The sequence below is a fragment of the Cyanistes caeruleus genome, unplaced genomic scaffold, assembly GCF_971803275.1.
Source record: "Cyanistes caeruleus unplaced genomic scaffold, bCyaCae1.hap1.1 HAP1_SCAFFOLD_171, whole genome shotgun sequence".
Classification (NCBI taxonomy): domain Eukaryota; kingdom Metazoa; phylum Chordata; class Aves; order Passeriformes; family Paridae; genus Cyanistes; species Cyanistes caeruleus.
In genome coordinates, this window is record NW_028255959.1 from 95,782 (window position 1) to 118,145 (window position 22,364).

Consider the following 22,364-nt stretch of genomic DNA (forward strand, 5'->3'; position numbering starts at 1 on the left):
ATGCCACTGTGTCCATGTCGCCTGAGCCCCTTGCAGCCCACAGCAGTTTCCCGGTGCCCTGATGGCACCTGGGACCTCCCTGCCCACTTAGAACCATGTGTCACCTCAGCATTGCCCCTAGGGCTGCCACTCTGGCCATGGTCTCTCTGGGGGTTGGCTTGCACCAGCTTGTCAGACACCGAGCAGCCAGACAGGAGAACCCCACACCCCTCTCAACAAGAGCAGGGTGGGATCCTTTCTCAGGTGCAAACCTCGGGAAAGACCTTTGCTAACCAGACACTGTCTGTCTTCCGTTTCCTCAGGCAAACACTCGGCTGCAGATAAAGATGATCGAGAAGGCTGCTCTGGAGCTGCAGAAGAAGCTCACGTGCCATCCCCCAAAGACCGAGTTCCCTGACAAAAAGCTGTGCCAGAGCCTTGTCAAGTGAGTAGGGACTCCCATCCCCATCTCCAGGTGCCCCGTGGGGAACAGCCAGCAATGTCCCCTTCTCCTGAGAGCTCCTTGTTTCTGCAGAGCTGGGAATAGCCTGGACTGCAGCGAGGCTCTTGTCCCGGTGGCTGTGACACGCTGCGTGTGAGCAGCTGAGTGCCCTCCCTTCCCCAGCACCACGCTGAGCTTTGGACTCAGCTCCCCACAGCTGTGGGGTTCTGTCCCTAGAGCTGAGGGGACCCACTGCAGACCTTCAAGCCCTTCCAGACAGCTTCAATTCTGTCCCTGCTGACTAGCTCTGAAAGAGACAATTCCCAGCTGATGTCTTGGTTCCAACTAACAGAGCACACTAAACAAAAGGAGGAGGGAACTGCACATGTCAGCAAACCCTTGAAAGCCCAAAATCAGATGGCTTGAATCCTGGTGGGGTGGCAGGGCTTATCTAATTAACTTGGTCTGTCCCTTTGCACCATCATGATGCAGCACAAGCAAGGGAGGCTTCAATTCAGGAAGATGCTCTGCAGAACAGATCAGGTGATCTGGCTGCAGAGCAGTGAAGATTTCCTGTGCAGGCAAATCTTATTGCTAGGCCCCAAAGCAATTTCAGGCTCAGGCTGTACACCAGCCTAAGTGGTTTCATTTAGTCCAGTGGAGGCCCAGTGGACTCACCTCTACTGGCTTTTCATGGCAGAGGAGCTGTGGACAGTTTCCATTTTAAACTAATTTTATTTCCAGGTACCATTAGTAGCTGATAAAACCTAGGACCTGCACTCCTCCTGACTTCCCAAAGTCATTGCCAGGTGGTCAGGCCATGGGTTTCACGGGCTTGAGCTGAGTTTTTGCAGCAGTGAATAAAGAAATAGCCATTTGATTTGTATCCTCCATCCACCTGGACATGGAGGCAGGCTGTGGTTTAAGGACTGTCCTTACTCCTCCTTGCAGAGTTGAGCTGCCCGAGTATGTCCTGGACATGGGCACTGTCCTGAAGGGTTTCACTGAGAGACGCACTCTGGAGATCACCAACCCTGGGCAGATCCCAGTGTCCTTCTGGGTCGATGCATCTGTCCTGCAGGACACAGGTAAGCAGTGCTGGAGACACTTCCTGTGGGCATGGAGGAGGTGTCTCACCCAGATTAGCTGAAGCCACTGAACTTGGGGAGGTTTTTCAGCTTTTTCTTCTCCCTGCCCCTGCTGGGAGCTTCAGAGGCAGAATCCTCCTGTCCAGCCATGCCCAGGGACCTGGCCTGCCTACAAGTGCCCTGACACTCCAGTGTGGGGCCAGATGGGCTCATCACCCTGGTCACCTCTCAGCATCTTCTGCCCTTGGCTCCCACGAGCATCAAGTTTCTTTGGGCACTCTGTGGCCTTGTTTTGTGAACCAGTGGTGTCTGCTGTGTTTTGGAAGTGCTTTGTTTGGAGTTCACACTGTCACAGCACTTGTATTCAGCCTTTCTTGAGGAAACAGCCTGTGAGATCCTCTGGTGGATCAAAAGAGGCTTCCAGAAGAGGCCTTGAGGCAAGGCTGCACTTGCATCACACAGTGGCTCGCTGTGTCGAGGGGCGTTCAGGTGCACTCTGAGTTTTTGTCCAGGTCACAGCACAGCCTGGGGTTTTTCCCAGACCTCTCACCAGGACAGCTGTAAGGCCTTAACGTGCTTCTGACACATTGCTTGTGTTTCCTGTGTATCTCAGCTGCTTTGTTTTCATCTATTCAAGGTTTCAGCGTGGACCTGGGCCAGATGAAGAGTCTGCCCCACATGCACACCCTGAGGTTTGATGTGTGCTTTGAAAGTGCCCAGCAACCACAGGGTGACGTGGATGTGCTGCTGCCCATACAGGTACCACAGCTCTTGGGGCAGGCAGCAGGCTGGGCACAGCAGCAGATGTCACCTGCACCCTCTGCTGAATTCTCTGTCCTTCTACAGGTAACAAAAGGCCCCACGTCTCACATCCGCCTTCGTGCCACTGTCTTGGAACTGTCGCTCGACCTCTCCCAGAACACACTGCAGTTCCCCAGTATCCTCGTTGGGCAGTGCCAGGTTGAGACAGTCCAGCTCTACAACGGGTTCCAAGTGCCCTGCAAATGGTTCATCACTGCCATCAAGCCTGTTACGAAGGTAAAGCACAGGCAGCACTGAACACACAACTTCCTGGCTGGGTTTTCTTTGTGTCTCCTGCCCTTTCTGCTCCTGTGGCTGCCCGAGCACTTGGGTCTGTGGCGTGTTTGAAGAAGCTTCTGAGGGTCTAGATCAAGGCTGGTTTTCCTAGACCTGTTCCATTAGCTGCTGCTTTGCTTTTGTGCCATCTTCAGCCATTCCTCCTCCTCTGAGGACAGCAGTTCCCTCAGCCTGCCCTGTCTACAGGTTTTCCCTCCAGCTCTAGGCTTTGGGGCCACACTTGGTTTGGCTGTGGGTGCTGTCAGCGCTGTATCAGTGTCTCAGAGCACTACAGGAACTGAGGCTCTGTCCTCACAGGCTGAGGAGACCTCACCCCATTGGTTTCTGTGTCCAGAGCAATCAACTCAGATACATGACACCAGCCCAAGGTCAGAAGCAGCAGGCACTGGAGGAAAGGCGCTGTCCCTTTGAAGTGACGCCCTCCAAAGGAACCCTTGATGCAGGAGCGTGGCAGAACTTGCAAATCCAGTTTGCACCCAAGGAGGAGGTGAGATTGGCAGCTGTCAGCCCAGGAGGCCTGTCAGGGCTATCTGGAAATGAGGGCCTGGTGCAGAGAGTGTGGGACGAGCTCTGCCTTCACAGGGGGCTTTCTGCAAGCGCCGTGCTCAGCGTGGCTCAGTTCAGCCCACAGAGCACTCCCGGGAGATGTGCTCTGAAATGCCCACAGGGAGCTTGCACAGAGAGCATCAGGGCTCTGTGGCTGCCTCTCGGCACAGGGGAGGGATGTGCCCAGCTCCCCTCAGCCTCCCCCTTGCCTGGCCCTGTTTGCAGCTGCGACACTCGGTGCAGAGCAGCTGCACACTCGCAGAGGATAATCCTGGAATGGCCGCTCTAGGCCCATCCTGCTGCACAACTGACTGGCAAAACAGCCACCAGACACCTTCCTGAGCATGGCAGGACAGTCACCTGTCGTGGTGTGCTGCCAGCAGTCAGTCCCTGGGGCTCTGGCCTGCCTGCACATTCCCACACAGCTGGGGATTCAACTGAAAAGGATGCAGCATTCCCAAAAGTACTTTGCCTGGGGCCGCTGGGTCTTGGAAACTGACAGTGTGTAGCAGTATGGACACAAGTGCTTCTGTGCCCACAGACAGTCCCAGGGACCTTTTAATTGCTCAAGAGATGTAAACATCTTGTGTCTGGCTTTGATCAGAGCCAAACACCAAGCAGAGAAGGTGACCCTTATTTCTGGCCACCCAGAGCTCATTTGCCTCTCTCCTGGAGCTGGCGTTTGCCTGATGCAGCAGTGCCAGGACTGGGTGTGGACACTGTAACCCCAAGGGCCCTTCTCTTGAGCACTGCACTCCTGCATGCCTGGGTGAAAACGCCTGGCAGTCCACTGTCCATCCATCTGGTACCCAATACCCAGTGACAGTGCACACCAGGACTCATCCCAGTTACTCACACCCAGACACAGGCGCTGTAGTCCCTCGCAGAAGTGAATATCTGGTTTCTGTTCACCTTGGAGGGACTGATAACACCCTGGCCTTGGGGCAAGCGCTGTATTTGGGGTCCTGGGGCTTCATGGATAAGTTTTCTGCACTTTTCTCTTTTCAGAGGTCTTACAAGTATGAACTGAAACTTAACATTCATGGGAGCAGCAATCACTTAAGTCTGCACCTCTCGGGGCAAGGTCTGGAGCCACGGTTGGAGTTCAGTCCCCCAGCACTAAAGATGGGATGGGGGCTGGTGGACAACGATGGGGTGGAGGCCACAGTGGTGGTGAAGAACCCATGCAAATTCCCCATCGAGTTTTACTCCCTGGATTTTGATGAGCAGTACCTGGAGGAGGAGAAGGTGAGAAGGCAGGTCTGGTCCCCGTGTACATGCTGCCCAAGCTTCACAGCACTCCAATCTTCCCAGGCTTGTGTCAGGGAGATGGAGGCAATGCCCAGGGCAAAGCCAGCTCTGCTGATGTGCTGTGGGAGGATTTAAAGAGTTTGTGTTGTTGGGAGGAAGGGAGGAGACAGAAAATGGGTTTATTGCATCTGTGGGATGAAAGGTGAGAAAAGGAATCTTGCATATGGTTTCTCTTCCCTGCTGGCAGGCTGGACATGACTTGGGCTGGGCATGTGCTCTGGCAGAAAACTCCACTGGTTCTCAGGGCTTTGCTGGCAGAGTGCAGTCCTGGCTAGTGTGGCTAGTGTGGCTGCAGGCAGTGAGCAGCTCATGGTCATTGTTTTCTTCAGATGAGTCACTTGGGAGGGGTTTCTCTCCCAGTCCTGCTTGTAGCTCTTGCCTCTGCTCTGGAGCCTGCTCACCCCACTGGGCATAACAAAATACTTGTACGTGATGGAAATCAAAAAGCCCATTGCCAAAAGCTCAGTGCCTTCAAAGAAGGAGTTGTGAGGATGAAGGTGACAGAAGTATAAACAGGATTTTCTCTCGTCTTTTAGATGCTGAGGCATCTGGGACTGCATCCCCAAGGGCCTCCCCTTCCCCCTGCTGCTGTCCTCTCCAGAGTTGACAGCCCAGAGGAGCAGCTGGGCTCTGCAGAGCATGTGAAGCCCTTCACCATTGTTACACCTGAAGACAATCTGGTGGGTACTGCAGTGATGCTGGCACTGAAGGTGCCAGGGCAGGGACCAGGCTAGATAGGGGCATGAGGGACAGGTGGATGGAAAAGGATCATTGTGGAGAGGTAGTGAAGATGTGATGGGGCCCCACGTCTGCAGGTCTCCTTTCTGTCAGGGATGGGGCAAAAGAGACAGCTTTGCTGGAGACAGAGCAGTTCTGTAAGAGGGGAAAAATCACTTAAAACCACCAACTTCCTTTGAGGAGAGGATCCTGAGTTAGAAGGGGTGTCCTAGACAAAACAAACCCCAGTAAGGAAGACCAAGTTCCTGGGCAGGTGCACTTATTTATTCTCTCTTCCATCGGTGAACGAAGGCCCATTTTTCTTTCCAGGATGGGAATGTCTCAGGGCTCACCCCTCTCTCCCTTTTCTCTCTCCCTTTAGGCCAAGACCCCAGATGAGATGGGCAGTTCTGCTGAGGGCCAGCCAAAGAAGGGTAAAGCAGCCAGCAGAGACAAGTCTCCAAAGGGGAGCCAAATATCTACACAGAGAACAGAAAGTCCCTGGGAATCCTCCAGCACAAGGTCCAAATGTACACTGGAAAGTGCCTCAGTCCCCACAGAATTCCTCAGGTGAGCTGCACAGGAGGAGGTGATGCCTCTGCTTCTTGGTCCTCTTGCCAAACAAGGTCCATCGTCCCCAGCTGCACAGGAACCCTGTGCCAGGGCCTCCATGGGATGGCCAGTGCACCCTCCTTGTTTCATTTGCTCCTCAGCCATGTCTGAAGCCTCCTCTTTAATTGCCAGGCTGAAACGGTACCGCTGGATAGTGCCTGCCCTCGGTGAGGTGGAACTGAAGGTCCACTTCTCCACCAAAAAGCCAGGGGAGTTTGAGCAGACGCTGAGGTTTGAGCTGGTGGGGACAAAGCGGCAGTACGAGCTGCCCTGCAGTGGCACCGGCCTGTACCCCAGCATCAGCCAGAACCCACGGTAAGGCTGGCCCCTGGCAGCCTCCCACACTGCTGCCCCCGAGCTCACAGCCAGGGCTGCTCCTTGGGCATTCTGGCCTGGGCACATGGTGCTGCCTGACGTCACCCAGCATCTCTTTCTGTGCTGGGAGCTGGGAAGGCAGATGGTCCCTGAGCCACCAGGATGGGTTATGGCTTTCTGACTGCATTTCCTACCTGCAGCATCTCATAGCTCCTCCTTCCCTGCTTTCTCTGCCCAGGCTGGTGTTTCCACAGTGGAGGAGGACCATGAAGGAAGGTGAAATCATCTTCAAGGAATATGTTGAGAGCACCAAGCAATTCCACTTTGGACCGCTGCTGTGTGGGAAATCAAGAGAGTGGTATGTGCTCCCTGCTGGGTGTTGTACTTTCTTTCCTGGACACGCTTGGGGACATGGACACAATCCAGGGCAGTCCCTGGCAGAGTCCTGGCACACACCTGGGTTTGAAGGAGCACAGATGTGTGAACCTGAGCATACAAGAGGCAAATGAGCCTTGGGGGTGCCGCTCTGCCTGCCTGCTGGGTGCCTTGGCCAGAGCCCCAGGCTGCTGCCAGTCCAGAGGGGACTTGGGGCAACTTTTGTCTGCCTCCACATCTCAGCTTCACCCCTTAGGAAATGTATGGTGGTTTTTGAAGTGCTTTGAGCTCGGCAGTTAGCCTGAGTGAGCAATTATTCTGTAGGTGGTTTTGTAAAGCTATCATTGATCTGTAATTATTAATAAGATTTTATGGTTGACCTGCCAGTGGGTGTCAGGGGGTATGTACAGCAGGAACTACATTTGCCTGTAATGACATTGCATCATCACTGCTGGATAAAGTCTGCCTGAAAACGTTGTCATTGAAGCTATTGTGCATTTCTACTTTTACTGTCACTTTTTAAAAAATAGTATTTAACATTAAGTTCTTGTCTCCATGGGAGCTCTGGAGGGCTAAATCTATTTTGACAACACAGTTTCAAAAACCAGACAATCTTTAGCCAGGTTTATGGGATGGTCTGGGATTTCTGTTTGCCTCTTTAACCCTTTCACTCCAAAGTCATTTCCACACCTGAGAGAAGGGTCACTTGTTATCTTTTTGCATTCCTCTTGGGAAATGATGCTTTATATTTCTTTCTCAGATTTTGTGATAAGCCATGAAATCCAAAGCAGTTTCATGACTTTTTGGAAATAGATCAGCTAAACTCTTTTTCCAAAAGCCTTTCTTTATACCCTGCAGGGAAGGCACCCCAAGAAAGAAGGGGAAAGAACCCATGGGCCTGGTGTACTGTTATTTTTCTAGGCACCTTTGAATTTACATTGTATTAAAAACACTTGAAGTGGCCTGAGCATCATCAGGCTTCTGGGGTGGAGGCCCCAAGTACAGGGGAAGGCATCAAAGTCAGGCAAGGATGAGCACATGCCCACGCCCCTGGCTGGGATCCACTTCCCTCACTTGTTTGTTAGAGCAGGGTCCTCCAGCACCGCTTCCTCGGCTGCACACGGTGCTTTCCTCGATGCGTGGCAAAGGCAACAGTCTCCTCTGCAGCCTTTTCCCCTTTTGTGGACAGGTACAAGGCCCAGAACTGTCCTGCCAACTCGGAGAATATAACCATCCTCAACAACTCCCCCATGGACGTAGAGGTCCAGTTCTTCTTTGAGGATGATGGAAAAGCAGAGACGTTCCTTCTGGACCCTCCCAGCATGACCCTGAAACCAAAGAAGAAGCAGGTAGGAGAGGGGCAGGTAGAGCAGGCACCGTAGAAGTGCCCAGGAGCTGCTGCTCCTGCTCACACACAGAGCTCTTTCTATTTCTTTCCGTGGGGCCGGGTCCAGGAGCTGACCATTTGGGCATACCCCACTTCCCCTGGCTTCCTGGAAGACAAACTCATCTGCTGCATTGACAAGAACCCAGAGCCAGTGGTCTTCAGCGTGTGCTGCCACGGGGTGCACGTGAAGCTGGAGGTCAGCCCCCTGGAGCTGTCTTTTGACAAGCTGCTTCTGCACAGGTCAGTCATCCCACAAGCACTCCAAGACTTGTGACAAAGACAAAACATTTGACTCTGCTTTCCAGGGCTCGGATGGAGCTGCTCCAGGTTGCATTCAGTGGCGAGGCTGGTGTGACCAGCCAGCAGCTGATGCCAAGTGCCTCCTGTCTCTGCAGGACTGACAGCAGGACCTTGGTCCTGAAAAACAACACCCTACTGCCCATGGCCTGGCAGCTCAGTGGGCTGGATGACCTTGCTGAGGACTTCTCACTGTCACAAGATAACGGCACCATTGATCCCCGCTCAGAGTTTGAAGTGACAGTGAATTTCAAGGCCCAGCAGATTGGCACCATTGAGAAGACCCTTCGACTAGAGGTGAGAGGGACTGTGCCCTGCCTGGCACAGTGAGCAGCCACGTGCTCTTAGGGACAGAGTCAGGAAGAGCTGCCCCTGACAGACACAAGGGTGCTGTGACCCCAACTTGTGCCTCTACACAGCGTTTGCCAGAACGTGCAGTGCATCCACATCCCCCAGATAAGCAGACACTGCACCCTGAGCCTGTAGCACAAGCACCTTGGCCCTGTGAATGGTTGAAGGTTGTTGTTTGGTTGTACAGACTGCAGCGTGATCTCTGCATTTCTCCTGGAGCTTGTCCAAACCTCTGGCATCGTGCAACAAACTCTGCCCCTGGCATTTTGTTCCCCATGGTTTAGGGGCTGCATTTCAGAGAGGGTGCTAGGTGATTGCAAAGGGTTGTCAATGCCACCTGCTCTGAGACACCCTACACTTCCTGTGGTTGTTCTTACATCCCTGTGCCTCTCAAGGAAGCTTTAGCAGCAGCATTCCCTGCTGTAGGAATGCAGAGTTGGGCTGATGGGGTTTTTTACTGCAGCAGAATCCCACTGGGACAGCCCATGAGATGAACGGGTTAGGAAAGCTTGGGTGTCCACCAACACTTGTGAAGCTGGGGAGGCCATAGGGGAAGCAGCCAGCAGAGACAAGGACTTAGAGGCTGTCTAGCAAAAGAATAATCTGAACAGTGTTTGTTTCTTGCTTCCTCAGGTTTCAGATACAGAAAACATCCTGGGGATTGTTCAGGTTGAAAACATCAAACTGTCTGCAGAGGTGTATGATGTTCTCCTGAGCATGGTCCTGCCTGAAGGTCAGTGGATGTCTCCCAAACACAGCAGTCCAGCTGCACTGCCTGACCTTGGGTGGTGGGTGACCAAAGCACTTGGGATGGGATGGGATGCAAGGATGGCATGGATACATAAAGCACATACCCTGCAAGCTGCATGGAATAAAGCACTGTCAGGGCACTGGCAGCCTTAAGTCTCTCCCCTCTGAACTTTGAAGTGTGCAGCTTCACGTGCAGGTTGGATTTGGGGGCTTTGAAACACCAGTGACGTGAACAGGCAGTTGGCAATTCCCACAGGCTCAGCACAGCATGTAAAGTGATGGGATTTGTGCTTGGAAGCGAGGAAATGGAAGCCGAGCTCCTTAGCTACTAAGCCTGCAGATATTTTGAGTAAGAAGAGAAAGGGCAGACAAGTAGCTGGAAAACCCTTCCAAGAACAGCAACTTGCTGAAAAGGGTTTTGTGCTGGGACCTCCATGTAGCTTGGGACCTGGTGTATTCTGCAGCAGCTCACAAATACCATGTCTGATCTCGCTCTGTGCGTTGTCTGCAGATGAAACCTTGGATTTTGGAACCATCCATGTCCTGGATAATGTGAAGACCGTCCTGACTCTAAAGAACAAAGGGTTGTACAACATTGAGTACAGGTGAGTCCAGCTGCCTGGTGGTGAGCATTTCCCTGGGTTCCCAGGCCTGCAGTCTCCTTCTGTCAATGGTTAGAACCTGTTTCCATGCTGGCTACCTCACAATAAACACAAAACCTGGGCTCCCTCAGCTATTTCACCAGAGATTCCAGCCACAAACTAGCAGTTCTCCACAGTTCAGCAGGGAACCCAAAGGAGAGCCCCAAGAATTTCAGGCACTGAAATGCTGAGATTCATTGCCTTTCTTTGATGGTCACCTCCTTTCTCCTTCTGAGACTCTGTAAAAGAGTGAATGAAAAATTTCAGTGTCAAGGCTTCTTGCAATAACCTCATGACTGTCTGTGCTCTCTGTCAGCATCCAGGATTCCCTGAGCAGAGCTGCACTCTCCCTTTTCTTCTTTTTCTGGTCCTATGCAAAGTCCTGGCTGTGCTGGCAGCACCTCTACTTGTAACTGCAGAGATCTCCATTCCTTCCCTTTCTCCCCAGATTGATGCTGAAGGGTGCAGGTCCCAGGATGCGAGACTTGGCATCCCACTTCACTGTCAAGCCTCAGTCGGGCAAGCTGATCGCCTCCCAGCCTGGTGTGAATATTGAGATATTCTTCCACCCCACAAGGGAAATGCTCCTCAAGAACAGCCCCATCCTGTACTGCCAGGTGAGCTGCCTGGGCCAGGCTGTTACCACACGGTGTTTTGGGAGCATAAACAGGACAGGTGTCTAATGGAAGGAGGGCTTTAACTGGAGAATCCTCTCTCCTACGTACACAAACAAAGTCTTCAAAACCATTTGGGAGGCTTCCTAAGGGAGCTGAGAATCTGACTCTGGAGGAGGTGCTTTAACTGGGTGGGTGAACTGATGGAGGCCTGGGGTGGAGGCTGGGGACTGGAGTAGAGGCTGGCTGGCCTCTTTGCTTTGTTTACCACCCCTTCCTGTGGACACAGGTGATAGATGCCATCGCAGGGGAAGGAGGCCAGACTGTCGCCAACATCCCAGTGAGGGTGTCGGCCAGAGCTGCGTACAGCAAGTTCAGTATTGAGCCTGCCTCACCCATCAATTTCGGTGCCATGATGAAGGGCAGCAAGAAGACCCAGACTGTCGTGCTGGAGAACACAGGCACGATCAGCTTCAAATTCCACATCCAGCCAGCAACCGAGGATGCATCTTCACTGGAAAGCAAAAGGTACGAGAAGCCCTGCACCACCCTTCCTGCCTGAGGAGGCACCAGCCCACGGCTGAGATGTGGCAGGCAGCCAGACCTGGGCTATCGCCCATTTGCATCCCTGCCTTGGGGAGAGGGAGCAAAACACGCCTCAGTGTCCCCATGTGTAGTAGGAAGCTGGTGCTCGAGCTGCTCTGTCCAGCAATGGGTGCTGCAGGCTGCTCTCTGGGAACCATCTGGAGCAGGAAGGCTTTCCTCTGTGAGGAGGAAGGCCAGCTTTGGCCTCAGAGAAAGGCAGGGGAGCTCAGCATGACAGATACCTCTGCTTTCTCCTCTCAGTTCAAAGCAAGGGGAATCTGTTCCATCAGCTAGGAAGTGCTCAGCGGGAAGGAAATCAAGCTTGACACAGGTGGGTGACTCCTGCTCCCCAACAATGCTGCTGCTGCAGGGGATGTGAGAAGATGCTGCTGTGCCCAGGCTGGGGGCTCATCTCCATTGGGTGGGACGTGGTCTGCAGGATGGAGTCCAGGATCTGCTCAGTCCCATTGACAGTCCTGTACTCTGGCTCTGACCTGCAGTTGTGGGCTCAGCAGAGGGGAGCAGGTCCTGTGTGTGATAGCTGCTGGCCAGCATGTGTCTGTGAACACCACAGAAGCAAAAACATCCCCCCTGAACTCCCGGTCCACAGAGCTCAGACAACATTTTTTTTTCTTCCTTTTCTTCATCTCATTCCCCTACCTCTCTCCCATCATTTCTCACAGCTGTTTCTGCTCTCCTGTTACCTCTGGAGGCTGAGGATCACAGCTACCACCTTCATTCTTTACACTCAATCTCCTTTCTCTCTGCCACTTGAGACAGGCTTGCAGCTCCTCTTGGCTTGTTGGGCTCAACCTGGAGCTGCCTTTGGGCCATGGAGTCATCTTTCCCTGCCCTGGGACTGGCTGCTTGGGCCCAGCTGGAGGCCAAGGCAGGACATACTCTTTGCTGGGGTGCTCAAGGCACAGCTATTACCCTTCAGCCTCTCCTGGAACTTCTTCTGCAGGGTCAGCTCAATGTGGGCATGTTCACGGTGTCCCCTTGCTCCGACTCCATCGCTCCGTGGGGCCAGCAGCAGATCACGGTGGAGTGCCTGGCAGGGCAGGAGGGGACTTGTGAGGAGCAGCTGTACATTGACATCGTGGGCAGAGACCCCAGGGACAATCCCCTCGGCATTCCCTTTACCCTGACTGCCGAGTCCTGCCTGCCAGGTACGTGCTCTCCACAGGTTCCCTTGGCCAGACCTGCTGCTGATCAGCACCTCAACTTGCTGCTTGGATAGGGAGGCATGCTAGCCCTGGTGTCCCCCCTTGAAATCTTCAGAGTTTCCAGCCCTCTTAAGTCCACTGGTGAATTCATCCCTCCCCAGCTGAGAGGGATGCATGGAAGGATAAAAGGAAAGCAATGCTCTTTAAGACTCAGGTTGACTGAGCTCCATCCTCATAGCCAGCTCCCCCACCCAAAGCTGGGTTTAGCAGTTACCTGGGCAGAAAGAGCTTACCAAGCCTTCTCAGAGGCCAGCAAGGCCCAGATGAATTCATCAGGGAGGCTTCTTCATGCTCATCCCTCTGGTCTGTCCACAGCATTTGCTGAGGATGCGATGTTAATCTTCGAAGAATACCCGATCTGCAGCAGCACTGACCTCAGCCACAAGCTGCTCTCTGTGCACGGTGTGGGCCTGTTTGTGAGAGATGAAAACAAGTTCATCTTCAACAAGATTCTGGTTGGGCAAGAGGCTGAAGCCCACTTCAACATCTACAACACAAGTGCTCTGCCGTGTGACGTGGTCCTCTCCATCAGCCCCCTGCCAGGACAGGTAAGAACAGGAGGCCAAGGAGATGGTTGCCCTCTAAGGGCCATGTGAAAGCTGTTTTGTTCTCCAGATTGCTTTCTGTGGCCCACACTAGCTCAGTGTAGGTCAAACTTCAGGGCAGAGCAGCAGAGCCAGGGAACAGTTGTGTTGAATTCTCATGTCTTGGGCAAGGTTTTGGCTCACACCTCTGGGTCTTTGGTGGGAGAAGTGAATCCTTCTGAACCTCTCTTGGAAGCACACTCAGAGAGGGGCTGTTATCAACTGACATGCCAGGGCTCAAAGCAGAGCATCTCCTCAGGCTCCCTGGCTTTTCCTCTCTCTGAAGGCCAGTTGTAGGTTATTTGCAGGGTTTTCCATGCAGTGACCACCTCCCACATAGGGCAGGGCAGCTGCCAGCACTCAGAACACACAATGCTTTAGCACAAGGTCAGCATTCCCTGCTTGAACAACTCATCCTTAAAACAATACCCCTGAGTTCACAGCCCATAAACACACCTCTAGGAGGGCTGTGAAAATGGGAAGAGCTGTCACAATGCAAGATTTTTGCCTGGCTGGCTGCTATTCATGGAAAAGAGAAGCCAGGAGAAAACTGCTTCTTGTAGAAAAGTCTCCATAGCATGACAAGAAAAAACTCTTCTTCTTACAAGGACTGATCAAAGACTATTGTAGAGTTGATACTGCTTTACCATCCCAGGTTTTGTCTCCCAGTGGTCAAAAGTGGGAAAAGAAAAAGTTGGGTAGGGGGAGAAAAAGTGTTCTGGAGGTTTTATTCTGATGTTTCTTATTCCTGTAGTCCTGTTGATAAAATTTCTTTATTCCTTTTAAGTTTTAAACCTGTTTTACCCTTCTCCTAATCCATAGTTCACAACAAAAAATGTATAAGTGTCCTGGTGATTTTAGCCAGTGCTAAACCCCACCACATTATTTAGTGCATTGACTGAGAAACTCCAATTAGCAAATCTAAACCACTACAGACATGCTGTTTTCAGTAATGCTTTTATGAATGAAACTGTGTCGTGCTGGAAGGTGTTTTCTCCTAACACTGCTCTCTGGCTTCCCCCAAGGAAAAAGGCCCTATCACCGTTTTCAAGTTGCATCCAGTCCAGATGTCCATTCCCGGCTCATCCCACGCTGTTGCTACAGTGACCTTCACCCCTCCAGACGAGCAGAACTACGACTGCACTTTTAAGGCTTCCCTTGTCATCCCCAAATGGTAATTGACCCTGAGAAATATTGGGGGAGGCCTCTCTGACAGCTGCCTCTCCACTGGGAAGGCACAGACCTCTTGTTAGCTCTAATGCTCTCAGCAGCCTTAGGCAGAGTACTTGGCATGAGATGATCTGGGAGGCAGTCACTGTTGGATAGAGCAGAAAAATGAGGCAGATTTGTCATACAGGTTTAGCCTGTATGAGCAAATAGGAAGACAGGGAAATAGGTAGCCAACTGGAAGTTACTGAGATGTGCTACAGCTGAGCTGGGCATTTCCAAGGACAGAAGCTTAGATGGATCAGTTTCTGTGGCAGCAAGTCAGCAGTCACAATTTCCTCTTGGTTTCTGTGACATTAATGATCCTCTGTGATTCCCTGCATTCATGAAGCTATTTCATGTGAGTGATGGGAGCTGGTATGAAAGAGGAGCCCTGTTCCTCTGCACTGGGACCTGTGTACAGGGGCTTTGACCTGCCCTTCCTCAAGCCTTTAGTGGCTGAATTGGAGCCAGAGAAGTCTAATTGCTAATAAGCAATTGCTTTTCTATTGTTCTTGGAAATGATCTTGGTGGATGGTGACAATGATTTCTTTTTGCCTTCTTGCTTTTGTACTGCTTTCATGCTGTGCTTTTTTTGCTTGTTGCCTATGTCTCATCTCACTGCAGCCAGGGGATTTGCCATATCTCATCTGGTGCCTCATTATGTATCTGCTGTACTGCATGATTGAATTAAGTGAAATTACTTTTAACTGTTACTGTGGAAGGCTCTGGCTCTTTGGACAGGTTCCTCTTGTGAATGGCCCTGAGGGGATTGGGAAGAGGCTGGTGGGGGGCTGTGTTGTGGGGTACAGGAGCACCAGGCAGGGAAAACAGTGTGGACTGCCCCTGCTGCTTGGCTTGCCCAGTGAGAAATGGGTTAGTGCCAGCTGGAATTGTTTGTGTGCCTCTCCTGCAGCTCTGTGAAAATCAAGCCCCAAATCCTGAGCTTCACCATCAGTGGGAGGGGGCACGAGCCGCAGGTGACAGTCGTGTGCCCGAGAGCTCGCAGCAAGAGAGGAAATGCCGTGCTGCGCTTCCAGAGGCTCCAGCTGGGGGATTTAGAGATGCTCCCCCTGGTCGTCCGTAACAACGGCATCGTACCTGTCAAGGTGAGGACCTGCTCAAGGAATGGTCTGGTTTGGGAATAAGTGCTTGTGGCACAGGGGGAGGGTCCCAAAAACCATGGCAGACCTGGCAAGAGGTGTCACAAATTCTTTTTAAGCAAGGGACTGACATCTGTTCTCCAAGAAGGGAGTTCTTGAAAATTTTCCATCCAGTCTTTCTTCTTTAAGTTGAACACAAGGAAGGTGGTGGAGTATTTCCCCCCATCTTTCAGGTTTGTTCTCAAGGAATGTGTGATTTTCCAGTTCCATTAGGTTGTATTCCCCAGTTTACTATATTTTAAGCAAACTTAGTTGTGGTTTAATTATATTCTGCTTATTGCTTTCTGTCCTGTTTGGTTCCGTGTTGGTTCAATCCAAATGGCTCTAAAGAGCCCTTTTTCCCAGCTGGTTTGACTTAACTTTTGTGCTCAGTGCTGTTTGCAGTGGGAGAGGTGCTGGGTTCCTATGCAGGACCAGCAGCACTGTGGTGTCAGTCCCTGTGCCATCCTGTACTCACACCAGTATCATTGTGCTCTGTGTTCCCTTTTCTCAGTTTATGTTACACCTGGAGGATGAGCATGGAGCATTCTTCTTGAAAGCCAGGCGCTCCACACTGGAGAGATTCCACACTGAAGATGTGGGAGAGGACTCTGTTGAAAATGGTAAATTCGTTAACCATGAAGTGCGATGGTGCACAGAGGGAAAACGTGTGCCCTGCTCTTGGCTTCTCTGAGCTGCAGCCAGATGTTGGACACACTTTCTTTCCTTGGGCTCTCTGTCCCCCGAGCTTTTCATGGGGACCTTTTCCAGGGTTTCCTCCTAGCAAGGAGTAGGAAGTTCTTGTGTTCTTCTAGACGTGGTGGGCTGGGTTCTGGGGGACTCTCACTGCCTCAGTGCAGCCTCTGAGGTATTTGCAGCATGTGGCAAGGTCCCAGCCTGAACGGACACAGCCCTTGAGCACACAGGCAGCCAGCAGAAGCCCAAAGTGCTCTTTGGCTCAGCTTTCCATGTGGCTGGAGCTGTCTGGAAGCGATGGAATGAGGGCTGGGCATCAACCTGAGGTTAAGCTGCTTAAGTGGTGATGTGTCTGGAGATGGCAGTCTTGTGAACATAAGAAGAGGGTCGGGAACCACTGCGGGTAGAACAACCTGTGCTCAGAAGGCAGCTGGTTTCAACCTTCTGTTCCTCATATATGGAAATATTTCCTCTGTACAACTGTATCACTTAATTCTGATTTCCATTGCTGTGCAGAGAGCAAGCCCCCAGGGAAGCCTCTCCTGCTTCTGCATCGTGGGCAATCGGCAGAGTTTGATGTCATTTTCAATCCCACCCTGGCTCAACGTGTGGAAGGGAAGATCCGCGTTTTAGTGGGGGACACCTACTCTGACAAGACCCTGATAGAGCTGGTGGGTGAAGGCCACAAGGATGAATTCAGCTTCGACTGTCTAGAGGAAGACCCACAGTTGAGGAATGATAAGAGCAGTTTGAACAAAGACATCATTGATGGTAAGAGAGGAGAGGCTGCCAAGGTGGAACAAGGAAGAAGAAAATATCTGATCATGTGTGTCCTCTCTCTAGGCAGGCCTGGGCTGTCACCCCTGGACATGGAGGCCTGTGGGTGTGGCAGCCATGCATGCAGAGCAGTGTGTGCTGTGCTGCATGGCGCTGGCTCAGGGGTGTGCCAGGGTGTTTCCCTGAAAGTGGTGGGATGGGGAACTGCCTGGGGAGCTCCCTGCCAGAGGGAGGAAGGCTTGGAGCAAGGAAGCATTGAACATACAGGAGTCTGTGCATGTGAGGGGGGTGGGGTGGAACTCCCTGCATGCTGAGATCCCTTGCTTTCCTCCTTAACAGCTGTCAGACTGAACCACATCCAGTTTGGGGACTGTCCTGTTGGGAAGCCCTGCCACAGGATCTTCACCATCACCAACCACACCGGCATGATGTTCATGCGCTTCGAGTGGGAGGCAGACGTCCCATTCCAGTTCTCCCCCAGGGTGAGTGGGGGCTGCTCTGCCTTTCCCCATTGCTCAAGCCCTGCCCTGGCGTTCCTGGGAGCTGGCAGGGAGACCTCACATGCCAGTGCTAGCCCATTCCAGTGCCACACAGGAGATGCACTCCCTGGCTTGGCTGGGCCAAGGCTGCCAGCCTTGCAGAAAAGGCTTCGCGTTATGGGAGGTGGTACCTTCTCTTCATACTTTTGTCTATCAAACTTCACAGAAATCCACACTGAGGTGCAGGTTCCTGGCACAGCTGCTCACCACATCAGTCCCCTTTGCTATATCAGTCCTGCCCTTGGCAGTGCTTCCAGTTTGGTCTTGATTCCCTGATTCTCCCTAGGTGGGACATCTCCACCCTGGCTGCACCAAGGCCATCACAGTGACCTTGAAATCAGATGTCCCAGCCACCTTCAGGAGGCACCTTGTGAAATGTAAGGTGACCAAGATCAAATTTGAGCTGCCACTATGGAATGTTCCGGACTGGGATGACGAAATGTGCACTGTCATGTGGAAGGACATCACCGGGAACCAGGAGCCAGCAGCCCAATGGCCTGAAAAAGAGAAGGTAAGAAGCAAAATGGCAAACAAAGCCACCACAGCTTTTCCAAAAAGAACCACCATAACACCATCACTGCTGGCTGAGCAGCTCCTGCTTCCTCTGGACACTGGACAGCCCTGAGGTTCACCAGCAGGGCATTCTAGGGGAGAGGTGGATGCACATGACCCTCACACAAGAGGGAAAGCCTTTAGACAAGAGACCATTAGCCACACACTATCAGTCTGGGCCACAAGCACAAGTGCTGCAGCCCATGTTGAATGGGAGACAATGTTTTTGATTATCTCATTTTATGGTGTTTGAAATCTCTCCATATGATTTGGTGCCTTTTCACCAACAAGGAGTTAAGTCTGCTGCACTCTGTCTCTTCTTTAGAAGTGGAGACAAATACACTTCTACTGCACCTGCTGGTGAACGCCAAGGTTTGTCTCCATGGATACCAGAGATTTTGGTTGTGGTCTCTGTATTGGGAGGGTTATCTCATCATGGAGTAGCCCAGGCACTGTGTGACCGTATGGAGGAGTCCGGAGAAGGATCATCTCTGGAGACTCTTGCTTTTATTGTCATTATTGCCAAACACACTCAGCTTGGGTGAAGGCTCTTTCCAAGTTTCTGGACCATTTTAAGGCCTCTAAACCATCCTCTTTTCTATCAGAACATCTGCAGTTGGACACTTTCCTAGTGAGATCTTTCACATCCCAAAATGCCCATCCCCAGCTGCCAGCAGTGTGGCTGTTGCTCCACAGGTGACATCTGGAGAGCACTTTCTCCTAAGACAAGAAGAAAAAAGTGCTTCCTAGAAGTCTGCAGTCATGGGGTTCTCCACCCACAGAGCTCCAGCAGGGGAACTTAACCCTAATTTTGAGACCTGCTGGATTTCTAGGGGACCAGGGAAAAAGTCAGTCCCTCTCCAAGGTTGAAGTACAGGGATTGGAACGCCGCTGTAGTCTCCATGGGTACATTAACAGCTGTGCTAGGACTGCTTTGATCAGTGGGCAGAAACAACTACTGCAGCACAACAGTCCCAATTCTGTCATCTTTCCAGGGAAGTAAAAGTGAATGGTCCTTTCTAGTCCCTCTATGAGGCTGATGTTGGAGGCCCAAAGATTCCCTTCTCAGCCTGACTTTCTGGGCTCTGCTCAGCGATTCTTTTCTCCTCTTTTGCAGACAGTGGAGACAGTCCCAGAACCGGCTCACACTGTGCTGAAGAAGAGCGGCCAGGAGGCCGAGCTGTGCCTCAGTGCCTTGGTTGCCTACGCCCAGTTCAAACTGGACACAGTCGTGGTTCAGCTCAAGGACACCTTGCCCTTCCAGACAAGGACAGCCACGTGAGTGCTGAGGCCAGGCAGGGCCCTGCCAGCGGGAGCTGCCTTTGTGGAACTTTGTGCTGGCCGTGGCTGGGGAGACAAAACTCACGACTCGAGCTCCAGGTGCTCAGGAGACAAAACAGCCTCGTTCATTATTCAGAGCTCACTGAAATACCCAATGCAAATCTCCTGAGCTAGACAGCCATTGGCTGAGATCTCTCTCCTGCCCAACTTCCTGGCCAGTGCTGTGCTCACTTCTCAGCTTGGATGGGGCTGGCCAAGGGTCCCCTGTAACTTACCTGGGAACACGTTCAGGCATGAACTAGGCCAGCTGAATTGGATTTGTGTTATGGCCACATTCACTGTGTCCAGTCCAGACCAGCTGTACTGTGACAATGCTGTGACACCTTTGCCCAGGGCTGACCCAGTGCCTGCTTCCCAGAACTCCACCCCAGCCAAAACCAGCACAGGCTTGTTCACATGCATGCCAAGCCAAGCAGGAGAGGGTGGTCAGGAGAGGCTCAATGCTGCCATTTTCTGCTGAGAACAGCCACGGGTTTGCTTTCACTGCGTGTCACCTGTCCTCATCTGCTCAAGAATAAGTTTGCAGTCAAACAAGACCTAAAGAAAGTCCAAAGTAAGCCCCTTAGCTTCAATGTCCTGGGCACCATGTTGGCCCTTTCCTCTTCAACTTCCAGACTTCGAAATACTTTTCTGGGCCACCCAGGAAGGACAGCAGTCTGAGCATGGCAGGGTTGCCTGGGGAAGAAGATGCTCCTCAGCAGAAAGTGGTAGCAGGAGTCCCTCAGACAATGTTACTGTACTATTTGCTTTCTATTTATTGGACTTTTTTTTTTAATTCCTCCTTCTTGCTTTTCAGTTTCAGGATGCACAACACAGGGAAGGTGGCCCTGGAATACTTCTGGGAGGAAGCTGCTCCTGCAGATAGTGAAGCAGTGAGGATGCCATATTCAACCTCTCTGATGGGTAAGGGCATTTCACTTGGTAGCTGAGGGCCTGGGGAGAAGACCCTGCCCCTTCACCCCAAAACTTGAATTCCTTTTTCCTCCTTGTCCACACGTTCACTTTCATCAGCATCTTCCCAGCTGCAGCTGGAGAGTTTTCTCCTTGCCCCCTCTGCCTTTCAGCCCCTTTTGTTCTTGCTCTGCCACTTCAGCTCTGCAAAGGAGCTGAGCCAGGCTCTGGGGAGAGCCACGTGCTGGGTCAGGACTGGGAGGGGGGACATCAGGTCATTGCTTTGAGAAGTCTGAGTCTGGGGAGAGCAATGGTGTAACGAGTGAGCTGCCCTGCAGCCACTGTCTGTGTGCAGTTCCCCACTCCAGGGCAGCTGCAAAGTCACTGTCTAAAACCAGCTCCTGCTTTGGCACAGGAGTGTGTGCTGCAGCAGAGACCCTGCTCCCAGAAGCTCTGTTCCCTGCTGGGAACTTGGCCAGAGATGCTCCGAGTGCATCCCAGCTCTCTTCCACCTATGTGCTGCTGCAGGAGGCAGCGTTGCTGGCAACACAGATTTTGTCTTTGAATGGTGTCCTCTTCCTCTCTGCAGGTGGGCTCATCTCTGCTCCTGTTGTAAGGCAGCGCAGAAAGCTGGTGCTTCTTTTCCGGGGGGAGCAGGACCATCCTTTTGAGACGCATCCTTCTGAGCTGCGGCACCTACAGTGGCTTGCCGAGGAGCAGCAAGATTCCGAGCAGGAACAGCTGCAGGATTCCGAGCAGGAACAGCAAGATTCTGACCAGGAGCAGCTTTCTGAGGAAGAGCAGCTGGATGCCAAGCAGAAGAAGAGTTCCAAGAAGTGGTGCCGCTCCAAGGAATGGAATCTCTCCCCGCAGCGTGCCACTTCCTCCCTGGAAGTCCTCCCAGATGTCACCCATGACCAGTCACTGTTCTCCATCAACCCCAACTTCGGCACCATCGCTCCTGGCCAGAAGAAGACCTTTCATGTGCTCTTCTCCCCAAAGGATGTGGGGAACTTTGAGACCACCATGCTGTGCAGGTGGGAAACATGGACACACTTGCCAACTCACACTTCTGATGGCTATCACTGAATCACAGGGTGGGACAGGGTGGAAGGGACCACAGGAGGTCATCTGGTCCCACTTCCCTACTCAAGCGGGGTCATCCCAGAGCACATGGCACAGAGCAGTGTCCAGAGGGCTCTGCAATAATTCCAGTGAGGGACACTCCACACCCTCTCTGGGCAGCCTGTCACCCGCAAAGGGAAGAAGTTCTTCCTCAGGTTCAGGTGCAACTTCCTGTTCAGGTTCTGCCCGTTGCCTCTTGTGCTATTGCTGGGCATCACCAAGCACAGCCTGGTTCATCCCCTAACACCCTCCCTTCAGTCCCTCTGACCGGGATGGGGAGGTGGGCCTGGAGACAAGCAGTCCCAGAGAGGCAGCAGCTCCCACAGGAGCGCAGAGAGATCATCTGGCCTTGGTAGGGAGACACTGGCAAAAGACACTGTATGAAACATTAAGCTCCTGGAGGGTTGCAAGATCTTGAATGAGAGACCCAGGGACCAGCCAGTCCCTAGCTCTGCTTCTGGCACAGAGCTGCTCACTGCTTGCACAGAGGGAGGATGCAATGCTGTGTGCTCTGCAAGGAGGCAGAAAAGCGTCTGGCTGGAAATGTTTCTCTGGCTAATACCAGTCCCTTTCTCCCCAGCATTCCTAACCTGGAGCAGACTCACAGGACGGTGCAGGTGGTTCTGAAAGGCAGAGCCCGGCAGTGGAAGCGTTTTGAAAAACCAAAATGCTCTGCCTTACAGCAGACAGAGGAAGGCCAGGGACACAAGAAGCAGCTGCACTGGCAACCAACACCACAGTGACAGCATTTGTGTCAGCTGGAGCATCCAGCAGGAGCCAGCAACATCTTGTTTCCTACTGCTGATGGTGTCCCACCCTTTACATGCGACCTCTGCAGCTGCCCTTCCCAGCTCCAGCCATCATCATCTTTTAATTAACTTTGTTAATTAAATAATTGTTTGTTAATTTGTTAAATAACTTAAGTTTCAGTTAACTGTAAATAAACACTTGCTAATAAGTTGTTAACCGTTAGCCATGGTGCCAGAGATCTTTCCTTAAACCCCACTACCCCAGTTCAAACCCCCAAGTTAGTACATTCTGAGGTTCCCCCCAGTTGTCTCCAGTTACTCCGTTCACCCTCTCCTCCCTGGTGTACCCAGAATGGCTCCTGGAGAGCACAAGATGATGGGGACCGCATGGCCAGGCCCCTCCCTTGTACTTCTCCTCCCCAAAATCC

At 52.3% G+C, this 22,364-nt stretch overlaps 1 protein-coding gene across 2 annotated transcripts in view; it reads left to right on the forward strand.

The window, feature by feature from the left end:
• Positions 1 to 22,159, forward strand: part of LOC147645787 (axonemal central pair apparatus protein HYDIN-like) — a 57,237-nt gene extending 35,078 nt beyond the window's left edge. For both annotated transcript variants that reach the window (XM_086874216.1, XM_086874217.1), the window contains exons 30-59: positions 303 to 424; positions 1,373 to 1,509; positions 2,147 to 2,268; positions 2,356 to 2,547; positions 2,942 to 3,094; positions 4,162 to 4,401; positions 5,001 to 5,144; positions 5,564 to 5,751; positions 5,926 to 6,108; positions 6,347 to 6,466; positions 7,673 to 7,832; positions 7,938 to 8,110; positions 8,266 to 8,464; positions 9,152 to 9,251; positions 9,780 to 9,873; positions 10,358 to 10,526; positions 10,813 to 11,051; positions 11,370 to 11,439; positions 12,073 to 12,277; positions 12,650 to 12,882; positions 13,944 to 14,092; positions 15,041 to 15,233; positions 15,781 to 15,889; positions 16,479 to 16,733; positions 17,079 to 17,221; positions 17,565 to 17,789; positions 18,948 to 19,108; positions 19,968 to 20,074; positions 20,652 to 21,099; positions 21,768 to 22,159. In XM_086874216.1, coding sequence (XP_086730342.1) covers positions 303 to 424; positions 1,373 to 1,509; positions 2,147 to 2,268; positions 2,356 to 2,547; positions 2,942 to 3,094; positions 4,162 to 4,401; positions 5,001 to 5,144; positions 5,564 to 5,751; positions 5,926 to 6,108; positions 6,347 to 6,466; positions 7,673 to 7,832; positions 7,938 to 8,110; positions 8,266 to 8,464; positions 9,152 to 9,251; positions 9,780 to 9,873; positions 10,358 to 10,526; positions 10,813 to 11,051; positions 11,370 to 11,439; positions 12,073 to 12,277; positions 12,650 to 12,882; positions 13,944 to 14,092; positions 15,041 to 15,233; positions 15,781 to 15,889; positions 16,479 to 16,733; positions 17,079 to 17,221; positions 17,565 to 17,789; positions 18,948 to 19,108; positions 19,968 to 20,074; positions 20,652 to 21,099; positions 21,768 to 21,930 — 5,196 coding nt within the window. In that variant the 3' untranslated portion in view covers positions 21,931 to 22,159. The remainder of the gene's footprint in view (positions 1 to 302; positions 425 to 1,372; positions 1,510 to 2,146; positions 2,269 to 2,355; positions 2,548 to 2,941; positions 3,095 to 4,161; positions 4,402 to 5,000; positions 5,145 to 5,563; positions 5,752 to 5,925; positions 6,109 to 6,346; positions 6,467 to 7,672; positions 7,833 to 7,937; positions 8,111 to 8,265; positions 8,465 to 9,151; positions 9,252 to 9,779; positions 9,874 to 10,357; positions 10,527 to 10,812; positions 11,052 to 11,369; positions 11,440 to 12,072; positions 12,278 to 12,649; positions 12,883 to 13,943; positions 14,093 to 15,040; positions 15,234 to 15,780; positions 15,890 to 16,478; positions 16,734 to 17,078; positions 17,222 to 17,564; positions 17,790 to 18,947; positions 19,109 to 19,967; positions 20,075 to 20,651; positions 21,100 to 21,767) is intronic.
• Positions 22,160 to 22,364: the final 205 nt, after the last annotated feature.